Raw genomic sequence first — 24,932 nt, 5'->3', positions numbered from 1 at the left:
GCATTTGAAGCAATCTGGATGGAATTGGAGACCATTAATCTAAGTGAAATAACTCAGGAATAGAAAACCAAACATCTGTGTTCTAATAAGTGGGAGCTAAGCTATGAGGATGCTAAGGCATAACTATAATACAATGGACTTTGGGGACTCAGCGGAAAGGGTGTAGGGGGGTGAGGGATAAAAGACTACACACTGGGCACAGTGTACACTGCTCAGGTGGTGGGTGAACCAAAATCCCAGAAATCACCACCAAAGAACTTATTCACATAGCCAGGTGTGGTGGCTCACACCTGTAATCCCAGCACTTTGGGAGGCCAAGGCAGGCAGATGACTTGAGCTCAGGAGTTCAAGACAAGCCTGGCCAATGTTGCGAAAACCCATCTCTACTAAAAATTTAAAAATTAGGTGGGTGTAGGCGTGTTCCTGAAGTCACAGCTACTTGGGAGGCTGAGACAGGAGAATTGCTTGAACCCAGGAAGCGGAGTTTGCAGTGAGCCGAGATCACACTGCTGCACTCCAGCCTGGGCAACACAGCAAGACTCTGGACTCTGTCCAAAACAAAACAAAACAAAACAAGAACTTTTTCATGTAACCAGACACCACCGGTTCCCCAAAAACCTATTGAAATAAAACAACAAAAAAGAAATGTCCATTCAAGTCCTTTGCCCACTTTCAAATTAGTTTTTGTTATTGAGTTATAGTTCTGAACATTCTGGCTATTAATTCTTTATTAGGTATAAATTTACTAATATTTTCTCCCTTTCCATGGGTTGCTTTTCATTCTGTTTATAGTGTCCTTCGATACACAGAAGTTTTTAATTTTGATGAAGTCCAATTTATCTGTTTTTCCTTTTGTTGCTTGTGCTTTTGGTGTCTCATCCAAGAAATCACTGTTAAATCCAATGTCATGAGGCTTTTTGTCTATGTTTTCTTCTAAGAGTTTTATAGCTTTATTTCTTATGTTTAAGTTGGTGATTCATTTTGAGTGAATATAGTGTAAGGTAAAGGTCCAACTTCTTTCTTTTGCATGTGGATATCCAGTAGGAGCTTACATTTTTATGTGGATGTCTATTGAGCCAGTGTTAGCATTTTATCACATAGTGGGACCCCCTCCTTTGCCTTTCTCATTATAAATGGCCAACAATGACCCCAGCAATGACTCATACCAGTACTTGGAAGACTTGAGCTGTAACCAGTGCCTGAGCTCATGTCTTGTGGAGGTTTAAGCCAGCACTAACAAGTTGGCAGTGTCTTGTACTATCACTTTGTTTATAATAATATGGCAAAAGGTATCATTATTGGAATTGCCACAGTGGGTTCACCATTCAGACTTTTGGATGTGTTCATGCAGTCAAAATTTCTGAGACAGATGACCCTAATATTGAACTCAGTTCTAAGGTTCTTCATTCAGACAAGAATGACTATGTTTGCCACAGGAAAACTCAGTAGGAAAGCTGACTTGCATATTCAGCTCAGAAATGCAAAGGAAAATGAAAAAGGAAAAAAAGAATGCATATTCATGAAAAATTAAAAATATTTACATTTTTGGAAGTATTGCCAGTTTAAGAAGCTTTGCCAGCCCATGGAGAAAAATCCCCAAAAGGAACAATTATGAGGTAACTTTTATATGAAATGCTGCTCTTACGTTCTTAATGCTTGTAACGACATATCTGTGGAGGTTTTTTCACTTATTTTTGCGACTAAATTGGGTATTTTGGTGGTATATAATGGATTTCCAGGAAAAAACCCCAAATCTATGACACCGCATCTATACCATGCATTGGATGACTATCATTCACTTAATTTCCTAAATTGAGGGTCATATATATTTCAGTAATTTTTTTCTATGTATTTCCTGTATAGTTGAGATCATACTGTATACATATGTTTTCACTTTCCTTTTTCTCTTACCGTGTCTTAAACGTTTTCTGATGCCACTGAAACTCTGCAAACATCCCTGCTAATGGCAGCCCAGCATTTCATGACACTGATGCACCATGGTACTATGTGCAGCGTTCGTAACTCGATAGTTTTCCAGTGTTTGTCTATTTCTCTTTTCAGCCCCATGGCACAGGGACCAATTATCATTAGGATCCTATTATCTTTACCACAAAGCACAGCAACCTTAGAAAGCCTTGATTGGGTTTTGTTTTTGCCCAACCCTTCCAAATGCATTGCCAAGTCAATCGTGTTTGGGTCCCATCAGGATACCGATTATGCCCACACCCAGACTGCGAGGTGTATGTTGCTAATACATGTATTTGTCTGCTGTAAAGTTCTAGATGGAGGGAGAAACAATGATTTGTCCCCCTTTCCCTTCAGTTCCTCCTTGCCTGGAATGATTTCCGTTTGCTTAGCACTGGCTCTGAATCCTCTCTCTTTAATTTTCAGTTTACTCTTCTAGCCTCACCAGCTCGGTGAAGTTTTTTTCAACCACTCTCGCCCACATTAATATCTCCCTCCGGGGAACCGTCTGCACCTTCACTTTAGTACTTTATTGCCAATCATATTGTATTATTCTTTGTTTCTTTTACTGTAGATTATAAGTGCATGAAGAGCAGAAATGCTTTTAGAAATCTTTTCCTTTCCTATGGGGCAAAGCACAGAAAGGTGACATCTGATAAATTCTAGCTGAATGGAGCAGAGTTGAAGTGCAAACGAATGTACTGACTAAAAGGCTAAAGTGAGATTTTCCTTTTTGAATAACAACAATACAATATTTGGCATATGTCCAATATCCAAAGTAAGAATTTAAACTATGTCATTTTATCATCATCTGAACTGGATATTAGTAAAAAACAAATTGCTACTTACTCAGAATTCGTGCAAACCCAAAGTCACAAATCTTGATTATTCCTTGCTTAGTTATTAGAATATTTTCAGGTTTCATATCTCGGTGCATATACTGTAAGATCATTATTTGATTATTTTTCTGAACCATCAAAATGACAAAGAATAAACAATAACTACTAGTTTAAATAATAGATACACAGCCTATGAGATAAAACCAAATGTGGACTTCCTTCTTTTCTAAAAGAACTTAAATTGGCAATTTTTCACTTGTAACTCTCGTCATACCAAAATTAAAAATTTTATTAAAATATTGTTTTATTATTGAAAACATTATAATTGTATATGAAAACTGTCTTTTTTTTTTTTTTTAAAGAAGGGATTATCAGACTGGGTGTGTGGCTCATGTCCAGCACTTTGTGTGGCCGAGGCAGAAGGATAACTTGAAGCCAGGAGTTTGAGACCACCCTGGGCAATGCAGTGGGACCCTGTCTCTACAAAAAAGTTAAAAAATTAGCCAGGCGTAGTGGCATGCACTTGTGGTCCTAGCTACTCAGGAGGCTGAGGCCGAAGGATCATTTGAGCCTTGAAGGCTGAGGCTGCAGTGAGCTATGATCACACTGCACAGAGCGTGAGCAACTGAGCTAGACTCTGTCTCAAAAACTAAAAATAAAAATAAAAAATTAAATTCAAGAAGAGAGTATCATACAATTATTTCTTTCACTTTTTGCTGGGCCCTATTTAAACTGTAAGAGGTAAAACTGTAAATGATATTAGACTCAGAGTACCTCTAATAACTGCTGCCACCCAAGAGTCACAATTCAGGTTGAAAAACTTGCAGATTTGAGAAATTAGAAAAACATTTAAATGATAACAAAAAGCAAAATTCACTTAGAATGACCATATTATTTACGATCCAAATCAGGAGACTTCTAAGTGTGAAAGAGGGGCCTATTAATAATCATGTCAGGACAACAGGCACAAACCAGGGCTGCCCTGGGCGAGCTGGGGCGCACAGTCAGTCCCGGACTTAGCAGAGATTCCGAAGCATTCCGCGCCAGGGGATGGAGATCACTTCCACCTCCTCACCAAGGAGCTAGCCTGGAACGATCAGCAACACTCCTGAGATGGCCCACAATACTGTCAGAATCCATACTGGGAAAGTGGGACCCGAGGCACGCTGACCTCAAAACAGCTTTTTTTTTTTTTTGAGACGGAGTCTCGCTGTGTGGCCCAGGCTAGAGCTCAGCGGCGCAATCTCGGCTCACTGCAACCTCCGCCTCCCGGGTTCAAGCGATTCTCCTGTCTCAGCCTCCCAAGTAGCTGGGACTACGGGTGTGTCTGGAGTAGCTAGGATTACAGGCGCTCACCACCATGCCCGGCTAATTTTGTGTTTCACCATGTTGTTGTCCAGGCTGGTCTTGAATTACTGAACTCAAGTGATCCGCCCACCTCGGTCTCCCAAAGGGCTGGGATTACAGGCGTGAGCCACCGCGCCTGGACCCTGCTGTTCTTTCGTATGCAGCGGCCTTACAATTTGCTGCCTCATCATAATGACCCTGAATGAAGCAGATGCTCCTCGCTGGACAGGAGCGGCCCGGCTAGGGGCCTGGGTGAGGGCAGGCTGAGTAAGCCCGCGCGCACATGGGCATTCCAGAAATGGGTTTCTATGTTGCAGAGGTGCTGTAAGAAAACAGCTCAGACCTTACCCTTCAGAACTTTCCAGTTTACCCACGCTCCCAAAAAAGAAAATGGATGAAAATAATGTCGATCTCCACAACTGGGCCCTCACAGGGAACTCTGTACTTTTCAAAGCACTTTCAATTCAAAGCATGAATTATTTCATCCTTGCAACAATCCTGTGATTGCAAGTGGCCACTGACAGAGTCCATGAATTAAGTGTCACAATAATCAACTCCTTCTGCCTCCTTTTCTACTATGCTGTCAGGCCCTTTAAGCATTTTTGTCAAACTGACAATTCTGAAATGATTGTCTTTGGTTCTCTAATAGCTACCGAGGAAGAGAAAAAGAGCTGAGCCCTAAATTCATTTTAGTTTGCAGAAATGACACTGGTAACAGCAGCTTGTTCCTACTTAGTCTCAATTACTGTCAACTGCTTCATAATTTGTATGAAGAGCAGTTAGAAGAAACTTTTTTAGGTCTCTTAAAAGTACTAAGGCCTTAGACAGTAATTAAAAAAAATACATAGGCCGGGCATGGTCGCTGATGCCTGTAATCCCTGTGCTTTGGGAGGCCAAGGTGGGCGGATCGCTTGAGCCCAGGACTTTGATACCAGCCTGGGCCCAATGGTGAAACTCAGTCTCTACAAAAAATACAAAAATTAGCCAGGTGTGTGGCGTGCGCCTTTAGTCCCAGCTACACAAGACGCTGAGATGGGAGGATGGCTTGTGCCCAGGAGGTGGAGGTTGCAGTGAGCCAAGATGGCACCACCGCACTCTAGCCTGTGTGACAGAGTGAGACCCTGTCTCAAAAAAATAAATAAATAAATAAATAAAATTGTTGGAATATAAATGAACATAGTTTTGATATTCTACCTTTTAAGCAACACACTTAAGAAATTTAGACTAACACTCTGAGTCAGTAACACTCATAGTTGGTGATTACATTAGAACAGGTTATGTCCTTTAAATGAGTTTGCATCAAGTTCTAGAATTTCTAGACTATGTGTGTAGCATTGCCAAGTAAATGGATTTACATCGATATCTGTCCATTAGCCTATACATATGTTTTCTGCATCTAATCCATGTGAAACTTATAGCACTTATTTTTCAACCAAATATACAAAAGGCAATGAAGTATTCACGTATTCCAAAGAAACAGGAAAATTTATTTTATAGGAGCCGGTAAGAGAAGTTATTGATAAAGAGTGAGAGGATACTGAAGAAATTTAAAAGGGAGTAAAAATAATTGGAACCTGGCTGGGTGCAGTGGCTCATGCCTGTAACCCCAGCACTTTGGGAGGCTGAGGCAGGCAGATCACCTGAGGTCAGGAGTTCAAGACCAGCCTGGCCAACATGGTGAAACACTGTCTATACTAAACATACAAAAATTAGCCAGACGTGGTTGTGGGTGCCTGTAATCCCAGCTACTCGGGGGGCTGATGCAGGAGAATCACTTGAACCTGGGAGGCAGAGGTTGCAGTGAGCTGTAGCGCCACTGGACCCCAGCCTGGGTGACAGAGCAAGACTCTGTCTCAAAATAAATAAATAAATAAAAATTTAAAAAAATTAAAAAATAAATAATTGGAACCATAAGAAACAGGGCGTGGGGGGAAGAAGATGCTTAGACGTACAGCATTCACCTACTCCACTGCAAAGCCACACTCAATGCAAACTGTCTGCAATGCCTCTTGCAATCAGCTTATTTTCCCTCAAAGAACAAGAAACATGCAAGTCTCTGTTAAAAAAATAATTTTAATAAGTTGAGTTTTATACACAGCTTTTTTTTTTTTCTTTTTTTTTGAGACAGAGTCGCTCTTTGTTGCCCAAGCTGGAGTGCAGTGGTGCGATCTCAGCTCACTGCAACCTCTGTCTCCTGGGTTCAAGTGATTCTCCTGCCTCAGCCTCCCGAGTCGCTGGGATTACAGGTGCTCACCACCACGCCTGGCTAATTTTTTGTATTTTTTAGTAGAAATGGGATTTCGCCATGTTGGCCAGGCTGGTCTTGAACTCCTGACCTCAGGTGATCCACCTGCCTCGGCCTCCCAAAGTGCTGGGATTACAGGCATGAGCCACCACGCTTGGCCTTGTACACAGCTTTTAGCAAACAATGCTCAGGTTGAGTTGTTGTGGCTGACAGGCAATCTTTTTTTTTTTATTTTTTATTTTTTGGCTCACAAGCCAGCCTAAAGAGATATCCATGGTATTTTAAAACTGACTTTTAATTTTAAAATCACCTCTGCAAACTTGCACACCAGAAATTGCTTCTTAAATAGCCTGATGAAAACAATAAATAGTTTTTTTAATCTGAGAAATTTATTCTCCTGGAGCCTTAGGCATGGATGCTCACACAGCGAGGAGAGAGAAAAGCGACCCCCTCCCCAACAACCGAAATATGAGTATCAACAAGATGCTGATGGAGGTTGCAGCCTGACCCACTCCTATCTCAGAAGTCATTTTTGCCAGCTGGGCATAGTGGCTCATGCCTGTAATCCTAGTTCTTTGGGAGGCCAAGGTGGGAGAATCGCTTGAGGTCAGGGGTTTGAGACCACCCTGGGCAACACAATGAGACTATCTCTCCAAAAAAAAAAAAAAAAATCATTTTTTTAAAAAATTAGCCATGCATGATAGCATGTGCCATAGTCTCAGTTCCTTGGGAGACTAAAGTGGAAGGATTGTTTGAGCATGGGAGGCTGAGGTTGCAGTGAGCCATGAAGGCGCCACTGCATTCTAGCCTGGGAAGCAGAGCAAGATCCTGTCTCAGGAAGAAAAAAAAAAAGAAGAAGAAGCCATTTTTGCCATTTTGAGATGAAGCCCCTGTTCTCTAATCAATACAGCAAATATATAAAAATCCCTGGGTTCATTACGGAGTTAAATGGATCACTTTGGTTACCTCACTCTAGTGATATTATAGGGTAAAACAGAACCAAATGAGTAGGTATTTTCTTAAGTCCTGCGCTTCTCCAAATTTAATGTGCACATGAATCACCTGGAGCTCTGGTTAAAATGCAGACTCTGGTTCAGCAGGTCTGTAGTGGGCCTCAGTTTCAGCAGTTCTAACAAGCTCGCAGGCGATCTCTATGAACCATAGTTGGAGTAGCAAGGCCTGAATCCCTTGGTACTTTAAGCTTCAGTGTCCTGCTTAGCATCTCGACTCTGGAGATGATAAGGTGCACATGGTCTCTACAGGTTGAAAGCTGTGAGTCGTCAGCAACACCACTAGGTCAGATGGCCTTTTCTATTCTTTGAGACTATCATGGGAGTTCCTTTAAAAATAAGGAGAGTATAAAGGTTTTAGTTGTATTATTGTGACAGCTTTACATATGGCTTAGATTTTTTTCTTTGCAAGCATTTTAATTATAGATAAATAAAAAGACAGATACACAAAGGCTTACCATAAGACAGTAAGAAGTAATTTCCATCTTGGAGGAGGGAAGTTAGTCTGAAAAATTATCTTTTTTTGAGACAGAGTCTTGCTCTGTCGCCCAGACTGCAGTACAGCGGCCCGATCTTAGCTCATTGTAACCTCTGCCTCTCGAGTTCAAGTGATTCTCCCACCTCAGCCTCCTGAGTAGTACCTGGGATTACAGGCATGCATTACCATGCCCAGCTAATTTTTGTAGTTTTAGTAGAGACAGGGTTTCACCATGTTGGCCAGGCTGGTCTTGAACTCCTCACCTCAGGTAATCTGCCCACCTCAACCTCCCAAACTCCTGGGATTACAGGCGTGAGCCATCACGCCTGGCCTGAAAAATTACCTATTTTTAATAGAGGCCATATATTATCAATCAGAAGTTTTCAGTGTTTTAAAGCTTAGGGTATAGAATGTGTTGTTCCAAGCACAGAAATGATGGCAGTTGCGTTGGTCTACAATAATGTTTGGGTCCCCTGGAAATAGTCAGGATCAGTTAGGCAGTTTGGGTTGACTGACTGATTGACTCATCCAACCATCCATCCATCCATCCATCCAGTTATTCAATAAATATTTATTGATCACCCTTTATATAAAAAATCCAATTTAGGTATTAAAGAGATACAAAGGTAAAGCAGCCACAGACATTGCATTCAAGCTTATAACCAAGTACCCAGGAAAGTGTCTGGTTATATAGGGATAAAGTATAAACACTTGTGGTACGTGGTATTTTTAGAAATCATTTTAACTACCCATAAAACTGCTGCAGCAACTTTGATACCTCCTATAGCATGGCGGAAAGCAACAGAGATAAGGATTCCATTTGGCATCATCTTTATTAAGTATCAGAAAGCATAATTTGCATCATGAAAAATAGGTTTACGTAGTTTGTGAAAAATATCCCTCTACATTAATAGAAAATAAAAGCTTTTGATTTAACCTAATAAAAACTTCACTGATTTTCCTAAAACTAAAGAAAGCTTCCCCTCCATACTGAAATGTATTCTCATGGTCTTATACTTTCTTTTTCAGCAATCCTAGACTGCTATGATAGACATTCTGCTGGCATCAAAACTGACCATATGGTACTCTGTATCATTGCCTCAGCACTGTCTCTGTCTAGGCACCAACTCAAAAGGGCTAGATATATTTTTTAAAAGCTATCACTGGCTGAGTGCAGTGGTTCACACCTGTAATCCTGGCACTTTGGGCAGCCAAGGCAGGAGTTTGAGGCCAGCCTGGGCAAGATAGTGAGACCCCCGTCTCTACAAAAACAAAAATTGGCTGGGTGTAGCGGCATATGCCTGTAGTCCCAGCTACTCAGGGAGGCTGAAGTGGGAGAATCACTTGAGCCCAGGAGTTTGAGGCTCAAGTGCGCTATGATCACGCCACTGCACTCCAGCCTGGGCAACAGAGCGAGACTGTCCCAAAAATATAATGATATATAGCAAAGGCACCAGGAGCCAACTTGAAGAAGCTCATGTTGGCCTAAGATGTGAAAATCTGAGCATCGGAGAGACCAATAACAGCAAAGAATTGAAAACACCGCAATACAAAATTTGTGTTTATAATGGTGCTCCAGCCACCTCTCCCCAAAACTTGTCATTGTTGCTAAGATATCATCTCATCAACCTGAGTGTTGATAAAAGTAACCAGAGTCCATGAGGGTGAGTTCTTTTCTATACAATTCCAATTATTAAATGCAGAAGGAATAATAGAATTAGAAAATTACTGTCATGAAATACTAGATACAGGCAATAATCATCACTGGATGCTAAAACCATCAGGGAAACAATGTTGACAGGGAAAATGATAACAGAGGGGACCAAACGAATACCTCTTGAGCCCACTCATCAATTTTAACATTATCGAAAGTGGGACAAGTGGATGCTATACACCTCATGATGGGGATGCGATAGGAAGTGTACAGCACCACATAGGAGGCATTCTTATGTAAAAAAAGCTGAACCTGAATACGATCAAGCCTCCAGATATAAACTTCAATTTACACGAAATACAAGTGAAAGAACAAGTTAAATTACATACAGGAAACAGCCAAAATTATTTCTCTAACATAGTCGTATTCAAAGTGTGGTTCTTTAACCAGCAGTTTCGGTAGCATCTGGGAAAATATGAGAAATGCACATTCTTGGGGCCCTACCCCAGACGACTGAATCGGAAACTCTGGGGGCGGGGCCCAGGAAGCTGTGTTTTAACAAGCCCTCCTTGTGATTCTGATGCATGCTCAAGCTTGAGAACCACGGCTATAAAAAATTAATGAAAAAAAATTTATTTTGAGACAGAGTCTCACTCTGTCGCCCAGGCTGGAGTGCAGTGGCACGATCTCGGCTCACTGCAAGCTCCGCCTCCTGGGTTCACGCCATTCTCCTGCCTCAGCCTCCCGAGTAGCTGGGACTACAAGCACCCGCCACCATGCCCGGCCAATTTTTTGCATTTTTAGTAGAGATGGGGTTTCACCGTGTTGGCCAGGATGGTCTTGATCTGCTGGGATTACAGGCATGAGCCACCATACTGGCCCTGAAAAATTATTCTAGCCCAATTTAAAAATAGTTTCAGGGGTCACTGGCACTATGGCAAAAGGAATCATTACATTTATTCAAATTTTTAATTCATAAGGAATTAGCAATTTGATTCTTACAGAAATTGGAAAGAGCCATGAATAATGTATCACTTTTTTCTCATATTTTGAACTTTCTTTTGTTATTCCCTTTTCTTCTTTTTTGCAGAGACAGGGTCTTGCTATGTTGCCCAAGCCTGTCTCAAACTCTGGGGCTCACGTGATCCTCCCACCTCAGCCTCCCAGGGTGCTGGGATTACTGGCTGAACTTCATTTTGTTTTGCTTCTTTGGTTCTTACTTTCCCTTTGTTTTCAGCTCTCCAAACAAAACCCTAAGCTATTTAGAAGAAAAGAGTCCTCATGAAGAAATGAACAAATACATTAGAAAATTTTACTTACATTATGTATATGACAGAAATTAAGACCTTGAAGTGTTTGCCATAATACACTTTTGATCACAGCATCAGCAACTCTGAGGGAAAAATAAAAAAGGAAATGAAAACTCATAGGATAGAGATCCAGAAGCAAGGGCTGGGAATAGAAGTGGAGTGGTGAGGGACTGTCCCGTTCAAGGAACACCATGCAGAAGGGTCCTAAAAAAATATTTTAGTGAAAATTGGGCTTTACTATCTTTTTATTATGGTTATGTAATTTCCTTTTGTAATTTGAATTTTTTCATCCATAAAATGATGCATGCTTATGAAGATTCAAAAAATATAGAAAAGTAAAGGAATAAAAAAAAGAAAAGGAAAGGAATAAAAAAAAGAAAAGGAAAGGAATAAAAAAAAGAAAAGGAAAGGAATAAAATATGTTGGGTCAAATCTTGCTACCCCAAAATAACTGCTATAACTTCTGGTGGCTGTCTCTTCAGGCATCTCTGTTCCTCTCTCTCCCTGTCTCTCTCTGTACTTTTTTTTTTTTTTTTTTTTTGAGACAGGGTCTGGCTCTGTCACCCAGGCTGGAGTGCAGCGGCATGATCTCAGCTCACTGCAGCTTCCTCCTCCCAGGTTCAAGAGATTTGATTCTCCTGCCTCAGCTTCCCAAGCAGCTAGGATTACAGGCACATGCCACGATACCCGGCTAATTTTTGTATTTTTAATAGAGACGGAGTTTCACCATGTTGGCCAGGCTGGTCTTGAACTCCTGACCTCAGATGATCCACCCACCTTGCCCCCCTAAATTGCTTGGATTACAGGTGTGAGCCACCATGCCCGGCCAGTATTTGCTTTTTAACTTTAATTCTAAATTAAGCACATTTGTAAGGTTCAAATTTTAAACATATAAAAAAATATATATATGAAGTCTCTCTGACACCCGCCTAGCCACCCATTTATTTTCTTCAATTCCACCCCTGACCACTTTGAGAATTTTATGCATAGAGGTACAAATACCAACATGTACACATACATTTTAGTGGCTCCAGAGGAGATCATTATATGGATGTATCATAATTTACTTAGACTCCATTGATGAGCAGTTAAGTTCGGCCAATTTTTGTTTCTAGAAACTCTTCAACCAATATCTATAATCATCCATCTTATGATATTTATGCAATTACCTTCTTAAGGTAAGTTCTAGAAGTGGGATTTCTGAGACCAGTGGTAGGCACCCATTACATTTTGATCCTGCAGGGATGAAATTCAGGTAGACCTGAGACTTGGTTTTGCAGGAAAAAAGGTATACTTGGAAGATGGCTCTTCAATTCATCCAGTTCACGTTGGTGGTAGACACTCAAGTTATTTTGTAATAGTTACTTGTCCCTGGTAAGCAGATAGCCCAAAAGGAGGCCAGGGAGAATAAGGATCCCATAAGAATGAGAGGGTATAAGCTTCTTGTCCCTGGCAGACTCATCCCTCTGTATAGAAAATACTGGGAAGTATCATGGGCAGGTGTATTTTCCACTGGGGACTAGGGGTCTGGGAAACTTACTCCGTTTGGGAGTATTCTGCTTTATATAACCATCTCCATGAATTATAGCAATTACATTCTCTGTAACTTTTCTGTTGGTAGCTTTCCATCACTCACATCACTGTCCCATGATGATGCCTTCACATTTACACACTGCCAAACTACCCTTTCTGAGGAAGGTTATACCCATTTTCACTCCCACCAAACATCTGTGCATCAAAGTCCCTGTCTCCTCATTGTCTTGCCAACATATGATTTTGCCAATGTTATGTTTGCCAATCTGTGGTTAAAATAAAAAGATGTTTCATTGTAGTTTTTATTTGTATTTCACTAAATTTTAGTGATTATTATTTTTCACACCCTTATTGGATACTACATTTCTTCTTTTGTGTAATTCCATTTTATGCCTTTATTGCTTTTTAAATTGGTCTGTTCACTGTTTTATTACTGATTTACAAAGACTCAATGTATATCATGGTCTGTTACACATGCTGCAAATATTTTGCTCAGTGTTGTTTGTCTTTCAGCCCTGTTGATGGAGATGCGGCTGTTGTTTGTATATTTTTCAAAAATCTGAAACATAAGGGTGTCTTTTACTAAATGTCAACTGTAAGGATTTTCTTAATTTAAAAAAATTATATTATGTAATACCCCAAACATATCCATCACTCAGATTTAATATTTTATCATATTTGGATATTTAAATCATATATTTAGATCACTTTTTAAAAATTAAACATGCGCAGATGTAGCTGACTTTACAGAACAGTGGGAAGGCCTAGGCGTAACTCAGTTATGACACTAGCTACAAGATATCACCATGTGAGTCTGAAGTATATGCAGAGAAACAGCAAGCAACGTACACGGTATTTTCCTCAGAGCAGTTTCCTGATCTTGTACCACAATTATGGTGGCATGCCCTTGACATCAGTGCCCCAGTGGCAACCCTTGACCCCAGTTCTCCTAATTATTAATATTGCGAATGTACCTAATTCTCATGATTAAATCCCTTTCGACTTCAAGTGTCTATTTCCAGCACTGAATACTGATATAACTGTATTCTTCTCCCCACTTCACCTAGGGCCAAACCTGAGACAACATTTCGTACACTTTTAAAATATGAGGCAGGAAGAATGGTATAGCCATGTTGAGCACTGTGAGACAGGTTGCTTGAGTTCAAATCCCAGATATGCTGCTTCCTACTTTATAATCTTGAACATGTTATTTAAGCTCTCTGCGCCTTCAATTTTCCTCATGTGTAATACTAGAATAATATCTCATAAGTTTATTGAGTAATCTATCCCCTCAATGTCTGGTTTTAACACCCACATGGGTTCTGGAGATACCGGTCTGAGATCAGATAAGGCCAGTCGATGGGATTGAGACCCCTGTACAAAGATGGAAGAGGTGCAGAATAGCAAGAGGCCCTGAGGAGAGAAAGAACTGGGAGTGTGGGGAAAACAGTATGAGGCCAGGGTGGCTGACACTTGAGTGAAGAAGCCGGGAAGGTGGGCAGAAACCAGTCCATGGAGGGCCTCAGAGATCTAGATCTCGATAAGAAATTTGGATTTTATGCTAAATTCAAAACCATTGCAAGAAATCAAGCAAGGAAGTGACTTAATATGGAGAATGGATTTCTGGCAGGCAACATACATACAGAGAGAGAAATTAGGAGGCTAATTCAATAACCCAAGTGAGATTTGGACACTTAGATTATGGTGGCAGCAGTGAGAGGAAGGGAAATGGATTTCAGTCCTTGGGAGGGACTAGCGAGGGTGGAGCACATGCTCCTACCGACGTGGGAACAGACTGACGCTGGTCTGGTCGGGATCTAAGAGCCTACAGGTGCAGGAGAGTAAGTACTGGAATTGGGAAACAAGGTAGGGGCTAGGATTCAGAAACTGCAAAGCCCCAATTACTAGCCTCAATAACACGGAATGGGGAATGAGGTAATTTCACAGGAAAGCAATTTCATAGGATGTTAAAGATGCCTTTAACATGAAAGAGGACATTTAAAGGCATCTCACAGGAAGTGTCACATTTGGTTCAGTTAGCTTCCAAGAAGGCAGATTCCGTCAGGGGCAAAACAACACCACTGATCATGCAAAGAGAAGATAGCCATCAAAGAGAACCACAAACCAACACCACACATCGTGCAAAGAGAAGATAACCATCAAAGAGAATACACAGCTACGCGGCGCCCAGTCCAGAAAGATAGAGTGCTGCAGCACCGTTCAGCCACAGGCAGCATTTTTCAAAGCATCTTGGAGCAAAATGAACCTCTGGTGAAATCAAAAGATGCTCAATGTTTAAATATTATATTTTGGGTGAGTGCAAAACCAAATATTCGGCTGGTACAAAAGTAACTGAGGTTCTTGCCACTGAAAGTAATACTGAAAGTCGTAATGAAGGCCTTAAAGCAAACATGAGACATCACAGTTCAAGTCTGAATGGGTTGACAAGAAAGGGTAACATGATGGGAGAATTCAGACTGAACTGCTCAGAATATGCTCTTTGAACCACTCAGAGGAAGACCTGATGCTGATATCAGAAGTCATTACCTGGAAGTTTGTTATAAAAACTTAATAGGGGAAGCTTGATTTCATTATTATTACCCAAGAGGAAGTCAGTCCTTCTCAGTAAATCTTTACTATCCTAGAATAAAATCCAGCCTTGTTACTATGGCCTACATTTTACTTCCATTTCCCTTCCCAACTTTATATCCTATCACATCCCTAAAGTCACTCCATCCCAGCCCATTATTTTCTGCTATTCTCTGGACATGCCAGGCCTATCTTATTTTTATTTATTTATTTATTTATTTTTTGAGACAGAGTTTTGCTCTTGTTGCCCAGGCTGGAGTGTAATGGCATAATCTCCGCTCACCGCAACCTCTGCCTCCTGGGTTCACGCGATTCTCCTGCCTCAGCCTCCCGAGTAGCTGGGATTACAGGCATGTGCCATCACACCCGGCTAATTTTGTATTTTTAGTAGAGATGGGGTTTCTTCATGTTGGTCAGGCTGGTCTTGAACTCCTGACCTCAGGTGATCTGTCTGCCTCGGCCTCCCAAAGTTTTGGGATTACAGGCGTGAGCCATTGCGCCTGGCCCCCAAGGCTTATTTATACCTTCAATCAGGCTGTTAATAACATTTTACTTCTATTTCTATGTTTACTTCTATTTCTACTTCTATTAACAGTTTATTGTTCCTTCTACTTCCTTTTAGTTATGAGTAATTTTCTGTGTTAACTTTACTAGGTTAAGGGATGCCCAGATAGCTGGTAAAACATTATTTCTGCCAGGTGCAGTGGCTCATGCCTGTAATCCCAGCCCTTCGGGAGGCTGAGGCAGGAGGATTGCTTGAGCCCAGGAGTTTGAGACCATCCTGGGCCACACAGCAAGACCCCACCTCTACTCAAAGTTTAAAAATTAGCCAGACATAACAGTGAGTGTCTGTGGTCCCAGCTGCTTAGGAGATTCAGGCAGGATTTGCTTGAGTTCGGGAGTTTGAGGCTGCAGTGAGCCACGTTCAGGCCACTGCAGCGAGTGAGACAAGTGAATGAGACCTTCTCTCAAAAAACAAAAAAAACCCAAAACATCATTTGTGGGTGTGTCTGTGAGGGTGTTTCTGGAAGGGATTCACATCTGAATCAGTAGACTGAGTAAAGAAGACCCACCCACAATGGTGAGGGCAGGCAGGCAGGCATCATCAAACCCATTGAGGGCCTGGATACAACAAAAAGGTAGAGGAAGGGATGCTTCTCTCTCCTTGAGCTGGGACGTCCATCTTCTCCTGCCCTTGGATGTGGAAGCTCCTGGCTCTCAGGCCTTTGGACTTTGAAGCTCTCTGTCCTCTCGGGCCTTAGGACTTGGCCTGAATTAGACCATTGGCTTTCCTGGTTCTCTGGCTTGCAGATGGCAGATTGTGGAACTTCTCTCCCTCCATAATCACACGAGTCAATACCCATAATAAATCTCCCGTTATCAATACCTCTATGTATCCCAGTGGTTTTGTTTCTCTCAAGAACCTTGACTAATACACCTCCTGGGCATTCTGTAACTCCACGCTGTGCTTTATTTTTCTTCAAAGACTCATAACCCTTCTTTATTGCTGGAGTACCTCAGAATGTAAATTGCACAAGGGCAAGGACTTTCTCTTGTCCATTATTATAGCCCCAGCACCTAGAACAGGACCTGGTACCTGATAGGAGCTCAATTAACCTTATCTCTCTGGCACTCCCAGAAATTTTATAAACTAAAACCCCGTGACAAATCCCTTTCTCTTTAAACTAGCTAGAGTGGATTCTGTGGTTGAATCCTGACCAATTCAGGACACGATACAAGAAGTGGATGTGGGAACCAATCCAAGGCTGTGAGAATCTAGGATTGGGTATCTGATGTACTGGGGACTGAAGGGCAGCATCTAATTACCATTAATGGCTGGGATGCTGGCAGATGGCCACTCAGTAATGAAACAGGTATTTATTTATTTATTTTTTTGAGACAGAGTCTCGCTCTGTCACTCAGGCTGGAGTGCAATGGCGTGATCTTGGCTCACTGCAACCTCTGCATCCTGGGTTCAAGCAATTCTCCTGCCCCAGCATCCTGAGTAGGTGGGACTACAGGTACCTGCCACCACACTTGGCTAATTTTTTGTATTTTAGTAGAAATGGGATTTCACCCTGTTGCCCAGAGTGGTCTTGAACTCGTGACCTCAAAAAATCTGCCTGCCTCGGCCTCCCAGAGTGCTGGGATTACAGGTACGAGCCACTGTGCTTGGCCTGAAAAGGGAATTTAAATAATCACCTGTGGCCATCTGGAATAAAATGCCTATTCAAGGCAAGGCTTTGGTGAACTAAGTGTGATAGAACAATATGGGGAACATAAGTAGTAACAGATATGTGAGGTGGTCTGGCTGCTTCTAATTTCACTGGAGAAATTAAAGAAAAAAAAGCACAGGTTCAGAGCTTTGATATCTTGGTTCAAGGCACAGTTAGGACATCAGGCATTTTGATATTTACCGTAAAAGAACCCCTTACTTCTTGTTTCTGTAGGACCCACTTCACAGATCCACTGGGACCTCTGTGAGATTACTAAAAAACTGACACAGACAATAACCCTGCAGGATGCTCAATGACAACAAAGACTGAATTTATGTGAGGATAATTATTTTCTCAGTTAATGAGATGAGAAGGAGAAATAGTCCAGGAATTGGAATGTGACACTTGAAAGTATTCATGTAACTAAGAGCACCCTAACTTCCTCCCAAACTTCTCTTCTCATAGGAAGTAGCCCCCAAACTTGTACAATGAGGCTGGTTCTGCCTTGCTGCAGACTCTCAGATCTCACCTGAGGCAGGTGCGTTGTGTGGCGATGCCCGCTGTCTTCAAGCCTCCTCTCCCCACCTCCCCTCAAGGTCTCCAAACCTTAACTAAAGTCAGATCCCAGCGTGACCCAGGGGGCCTATAACAAAGTGAAACAGAGGAAGAGGAGATTTACATAGCAAAAAGAACTACAAAATTTTGCTGATTTATAACGGGGAATGTATGAAGAAATGGATTTCACGGGTGTTGGACCAGAGGGGAAGAAATATGACTTCAGATTGGTCTGATTACAACAATATGGGCACAACTTATTCGAGATTCTGTTTTTTTTTTCTTTTTTTTGAGATGGAGTTTCGCTCTGTTGCCCAGGCTGGAGTGAAGTGGCATCGTCTCGGCTCACTGCAACTTCTGCCTCCCAGGTTCAAGCAATTCTGTCTCAGCCTCCCGAGTAGCTGGGATTACAGGCACCTGCCACTACGTCTGGCTAATTTTTTTTGTATTTTTAGTAGAGATAGGGTTCCACCATGTTGGCCAGGATGGTCTCGAACTCCTGACCTCAGGTGATCTGCCCTCCTCGGCCTCCCAAAGTGCTGGGATTACAGGCATGAGCCACTGTGCCCGGCCCAACTCTTCTTTATGCTGTAATTTAGTTGTTGGGTCCCTTCATTATCTCACCATCCCATGGCTCAATCCACATTCACCACATCGATGATCTTTTTTTTTTTTTTTGAGACGGAGTCTTGCTCTGTCGCCCAGGCTGGAGTGCAGTGGTGCAATCTCGACTCACTGCAAGCTCTGCCTCCCGGGTTCACGCCATTCTCCTGCCTCAGCCTCCTAAGTAGCTGGGACTACAGGCGCCCGGCACCACGCCCGGCTAATTTTTTTGTATTTTTTAGAAGATACGGGGTTTCACTGTGTTAGCCAGGATGCTCTCTATCTCCTGACCTCGTGATCCACCCACCTCGGCCTCCCAAAGTGCTGGGATTACAGGCGTGAGCCACCGCGCCCGGCCACATTGATGATCTTATGCCCACTCCTACGTAGGCCAAACTCCTACGTGTTTCCTCTAATAAACAATAGTCCAAAAGGCTTGGTATGTATACTAGCTGGTTGTTATGTCTGTTTGCTATTCACTGGACTTAGGCCTTTAAAAATACTCTCTTGCTTGTTATTTAAGTAGATTTTAGGAAGGGAGTACAAGTAGAAGACTTCTGTCTTCAAAAAAAAAAAAAAAAAAAAAGAGAGAGAGAGACAAGGAAATGACCAGCACACCTAAGAAAACATGCTTATTCTTCCCTATTAATCAAGGAAACTCAAAACTTTTTAGCAAGGTACCATTTCTCATCTGTTAAATTTGGCAAAGATTTTTCAAAAAAGAGATGGGGCCTCACTCTGTTACCCAGGTTAGAGTGCAGTGGCATGATCTCTGCTCACTACAGCCTCCACCTTTTGAGCTCAAGTGATCCTCCCGCCTCAGCCTCCCAACTAGCTGGGACAACAGTCTAGGTTAATTTTTGTAGTTTTTGTAGAGATAGGTTTCACCATCTTGGCCAGGCTGGTCTTGAACTCCCCAGCTCACCTGATCCACTTGCCTCAGCCTCCCAAAGGGCTGGGATTACAGGCATGAGCCACTGCACCCAGCCTCCTTCTCTTTTTTAATGATTTGCTTTCCGTGTTCACTGGAAGGTAAGGTGAGGCTCCCTTTCTGTGTGTGCTTTGTTCAATGCTGTAGACTTAGCACTGGCTGGGCACACAGTCTACATTTATGAAATTTTTTTTGAATAAATATATTAATTGGATGTTAACCTTTTAAAAAATGTTATTTGTAAAATCTGCATAGGTAGATATAAAATTTATTAATTCTGGCAAATAGTTTACCCAATATCTCATTTCTATTTTAGTTTTGTTTATGGTACTTTTTTGTCAAAGGGAGTCTCTCAAACTAATGTGATTTAATATTTGATAGTTAAAAGTCCCTTTTTTCTTGATTTAGTCTTTTTCAAATTTCAAAAAAAACCCTGTTGGTATTCTGATTAGAATTTTGTTTAATAAATAGATAAATTGTAGAGGCAATATTTTTATAATCATTAACATTCCCATTTAGAAACATATTGATTTAAATAAAATCCTTACATACCTCAGTTTTGTAGTTGTCTTCATGCAGAGTCAGAACAACTCTTTATCTTTATTCCTAAACTTTTGTTGTTGTTAATATTTGAATGGGATCCTTCTCCACTAATTTTTGTTTTTTTTTTTCTTGAGACAGAGTCTCGCTCTGTCACCAAGGCTGGAGTGCAGTGGCGTGATCTCGGCTCACTGCATCCTCCGCCTCCTGGGTTCAAGCAATCATCACGCCTCAGCCTCCCAAGTATCTGGGACTACAGGCACCCACGACCACACCCGGGTAATTTTTATATTTTTAGTAGAGTCAGGGGTTCACCATGTTGGCCAGGATTGTCTCGAACATGTGAGTTCAAGTGATCCACCTGCCTCGGCCTCCCAAAGGCATGCCTTGGCCATCCCAAAGGCATGAGACACTGCACCCAGCCATTCTCTGTTAGATTTTCTAAAGTGCTGTTTGATACAAACGCTGTTAATTTTTGCATGTGGAATTTGTAGTGTTATAGGGGTCACTGTACTGAATTCTATCGGTTTTAATAACTCTTTAGGTGGTTGTCTTAGATTTTGTAGATCAGTAACATCTTGCAAATAATGATAATTTTATTTCATTTCCAAAAGCTATGTTTTATTTGTTTTTCTTATTACATTACATTGGCTAGAGTTCTCAGAACAATGTTACATTATAGTGGTGACAGCTGACATCCTTGTCTTGTTTCCTCACTTTAATGAAAATTCTTTTAGTTTTACCATTGAGTATAAAATTGGCAGTTGATTTGAAGAGGGATGTGTGTGCCAACACTTTGGGAGGCCAAGGCAGGTGGATCATGAGGTCAGGAGTTCAAGACCAGCCTGGCCAAGATGGTGAAACCCCGTCTCTTCTAAAAACACAAAAATTAGCCAGGCATGGTGGCGTGTGCCTGTAATCCCAGCTACTCGGGAGGCAGAGGCAAGAACTGCTTGAACCCAGGAGGCAGAGGTTGCAGTGAGCTGAGATCGCGCCACTGCACTCCAGTCTGGGCAACAGAGTAAGACTCCATCTCCAAAAAAAAAAAAAAAAAAACTATTCTTTTAATCCTAGATGCTAGGGATTAAAAAAAAAAAAAATCAGGAAAGGATGTTGAATTTATTGACATTTCAAATTTTCAAATTTATCAATCATCCGTATTTTTTATCTTATTAGTGAATTATATGAATAGGTTTCCTAGAGGCTGGGCGCGGTGGCTCACGCTTGTAATCCCAGCATTTGGGAGGCTGAGGCGGGCGGATCACGAGGTCAGGAGATCGAGACCACGGTGAAACCCCGTCTCTACTAAAAATACAAAAAAAAAATTAGCCGGGCGTGGTGGCGGGCGCCTGTAGTCCCAGCTACTCGGAGAGGTTGAGGCAGGATAATGGCGTGAACCTGGGAGGCGGAGCTTGCAGTGAGCCCAGACCGCGCCACTGCACTCCAGCCTGGGCGACAGAGCAAGACTCCGCCTCAAAAAAAAAAAAAAAAATGAATAGGTTTCCTAGTATCGAACCATGGTTCATTCCTTGAACTCGGATAATCCAATATATAATTTAGCCTCAAATTCATTTTGATTTCATATCTGCTGTAGGTTTTTCTCCTAATTATAATGCCTATAGGTAAATCATTGTTTGCCTTTTGAAGATATCCTGAGACTGAATGGGGTAGCCAGATGCATTGTGGTAGAAAGGGGAATTGTGGCCGGGATTTGAAATTTGCCACGGTTAATTCCACAGAAAACGAAACTGAGAACCGGCTGTACAGAATTTCAGTTTCCAGATTACTTACCCGTTTGGGTTTCTTTCCAACTCGTTTAAAAGTGTATGATCACAATATTCAAACACTAAATATATTTTCTTTTTTCTTCTAAATACCTCAGTGAGGTTTACAAGATTTGGATGTTTTAATTGCTGTAAAAGAATTGAAATGCAAAGTTAAGTGACCTGTTACTAGTAAGAGCTTCTCCCCAGACCCCTTAAAGAAACTTAGAGTTGGAAGAAATTTAAGATTCATCCAATGTACCTATAATAAGTGGTAACAAAATTGCTTGAATCTCTCTGGTGATAGCAAGTAAAGTATGTAACTTAAAATACTGCACTAAAACAAAAAACACTTTATGTATTTTATGGAAATTCTATATATACAAGTCATAAAATAACCTGAGTAGAAAATTGAGGAAATGAAATTATTGAGTAAGGACTATAAAAATAATCAATATCCACTCAGCTTACATATTGCCACAGATTTTATGGATTTAAATCCAGTCTGGATTCTGGTGTTGGCTCCCAGTAATACTCGTTCCTAACCATCAAATCGGAATAAACCGTCTGTTCTAGAAGTCCCCACAATTAGTCTGTGTTTTAAATTTACTTATTTTCAGCATTGTTCTTTGATTCTGTTGTTCTCTCTTATGCATAGATATTTTGTGTGTTAAATTCCATTCCCAAACTGAAGCATTTCACAAGACAGACTCTGTTTAATATTGTAAACCCAAGGAAAAATGCTGATTAGGTAGGACAGACCATCACTACAGCGATTAAATAATTTTATCCTCCAAACTAGGGTAACGGGTAGAAGCCAGGACTATCGTAGGCAAACCAGCACATATGGTCACTCCGCCTGTAACCAGGGTGACCACATAATTCAGCACACACACCAGGACACTTTTTTTTTTTCCTTGCTCTGTCGCCCAGGCTGAAGTGCAGTGGCGCCATCTCGGCTCACTACAACCTCCGCCTCCTGGGTCCAAGTGATGCTCATGCCTCAGCCTTTGCTGTAGCTGGGACTATAGGTGCTTGCTACCACGTCTGGCTAATTTTTGTATTTTTAGTAGAGACGGGGTTTCACCATGTTGGACAGGCCGGTCTCAAACTCCTGACCTCAAGCGATCCATCTGCCTCGGCTTCTCAAAGTGCTGGGATTACAGGCGTGAGCCACTGGGCCTGGCCACACCAGGACACTTTTGTAAGGGGATGTGAACCAGGCAGGAAACTGGGACAAAAACTATAAGGCAGAACTGTCTTGGGCAAATCAGGATACATGATCACTCTTATTCCTAACCCATCTTCCCTGTTGTTTTCCCAGTATAGTAGACAAATCAACTTTCCAAACTCTCTAGCATTTACCCAGAAAAATATAGAGAGAGAACACAGCATTTTGCATATAGTAGAAGCTCAACAAATAGCAGGCCCAGTAGAAAGTTTTAGGTACAGAGACTCACAATGCATGCCTCTACCTCAGTATCTATTAACATAAGCATGGCTTGACCAAAACAAATGTCACCCTAAAACTGTGTGCCTGCTGCTCCACAGCTGGGGTAAAGAGAATCCATTATACATTAAAAATATGCCCAGGCTGAGGCAGGAGGATTGCGTGAACCTAGGAGTTTGAGATCAGCCTAAGCAACATACTGAGACCCCATCTCTCTAAGGGAAAAAAAGAGAAAAGCCCAAAGCACCAAACCAATTTGTTTTCTATGTGCTCCACTGCCTAAAAGAGCAGAAAGGCAAAGAGTGGAAGAGACTAGGTCATCTAAAAAGCCAGTGGCTTTGTGCTGCTGCAAAACCACAGTATGGAAGCAAAGCAGGGTCTCTACTAGGGGAGTAAAAGATTTACAGATACTACAGTTTGATGCAATGTCAAGGTTAAACCTGGTCCAATCTCCTGTCTTTGGCTAGGTCAGCAATTTATATCACCTTTGCAAATGAAGTTAACCTAGCCCAGGAAAACAGTAACTTGCCTAAAGAAAAACAGGCAGTAAGGAGAGAGAGGCAAACAATTTAAATAACAACACTATGTGAAGAAAGTAAGGTCGATTGATCACAGAAGGAGCTGTTCAGGACATACATGGACATACCAAAAGCAGAAGATGGACATTCTGACATTCTGAGGGCCTTCATCAGAGACCAAGCTGAGTCGTAATCAGGCTAGTTTTTACCTTACAGCCTCATTCTCAAGTTGGGGCACTTGTCATGCAGAAGGTACTACCTGAGCATTAACTTTATCTGAAGACTTGGGACGGAGAGGCTGACAGGTAAAAGCATTATTTTTTTTTTTTCCAGGTTTTTTTTTTTTTTTTTTTTTTAAATTATACTTTAGGGTTTTAGGGTACATGTGCAGAATGTGCAGGTTTGTTACATATGTATCCATGTGCCATGTTGATTTCCTGCACCCATTAACTCGTCATTTAGCATTAGGTGTATCGGAGCCCCACAGCCTGGTTCAGACCCGCCCTGCAGCTTAGCTCAGTGAGGGTGCCAGAGCTGGCTAGCTGACCGGCGCGCCCTCTGCTGGCTGAGAGGTAATAGTGAACTTTTTTGTAATCATGATGGATGTGTTCCTGAAGACTCTGTATCAAGTTACATTTCAAACAAAACCCTAGTATGTATTAGTTGAGGAAAACTGTGGGAAATAATATTTGAAAATGAGAGAAAATATGATAATTATTAGTGATAATTATTATCCTCCCTTACAAACTGAATTTCTGGGGATTTTCTAAAAACAGACGACGTGTCAAAAATGAAGGTTGCTTGTGTGTCCTTGAAATCACAGGGTCTTGTCACATAATGTGTAGTCCACAAACCAGCAGCTTCCGCACTCCCTGCGTACTCAGAAATGGAGAATCTCGGGCCCACCCCAGACCTCCCAACTCAGAATCTGCATTTCAACAAGGTCCCCGGGGATTCCAGTGCCTATTAACATTTGAGAAGTGCTGCCCCAGACCTCTGTTTCCTCTGCGGAAAATATGGTTGTTGGATAAGACGCATCTCTAAGGTCGCTTATAGTTCTAAAAGTGTATAAGATATTTAGCGTAAGAAAAAATTTACGTTGAGAACTTAGGAATCTTACATGTCAAATCTTATCAGAGTGAAAACAATCATAACAAAAACCTTTATGTAAAAAATGTGTACGTCACCGGGGGTGATATTCAGTATGTCTAAGAACCTGGGGTGCAGTGCAGGCAGGAACCAATGAATGTCGATGCCTACCAGGGCATTGGTGCGGTCCTGTGGGACTGACTCTCTGTGCCAGGAGGTGCTCTTTTAGTTGCTGGTTGGTAGGGGAAGTATTTGGAGGGATATCCAGAGGAGGGCCAGGGTTGGGGGCGAGTGTAA

General features: G+C 41.7%; 1 protein-coding gene across 1 annotated transcript in view; it reads right to left on the bottom strand.

Moving 5' to 3' along the window:
• CDKL4 (cyclin dependent kinase like 4) overlaps positions 1 to 24,932 on the bottom strand; it is a 61,068-nt gene that overhangs the window by 20,602 nt on the left and 15,534 nt on the right. Inside the window, 3 exon segments of the mRNA XM_058428719.1 lie at positions 2,815 to 2,905; positions 10,859 to 10,931; positions 21,607 to 21,728. Of these exon segments, the coding sequence (XP_058284702.1) occupies positions 2,815 to 2,905; positions 10,859 to 10,931; positions 21,607 to 21,728 (286 nt within the window).

This window comes from Hylobates moloch, unplaced genomic scaffold, assembly GCF_009828535.3.
Source record: "Hylobates moloch isolate HMO894 unplaced genomic scaffold, HMol_V3 SCAFFOLD_15, whole genome shotgun sequence".
NCBI classification, from domain to species: Eukaryota; Metazoa; Chordata; class Mammalia; order Primates; family Hylobatidae; genus Hylobates; species Hylobates moloch.
Note: the sequence above shows the minus strand (reverse complement) of the source record. Positions and strands in the feature narration are given on the sequence as shown.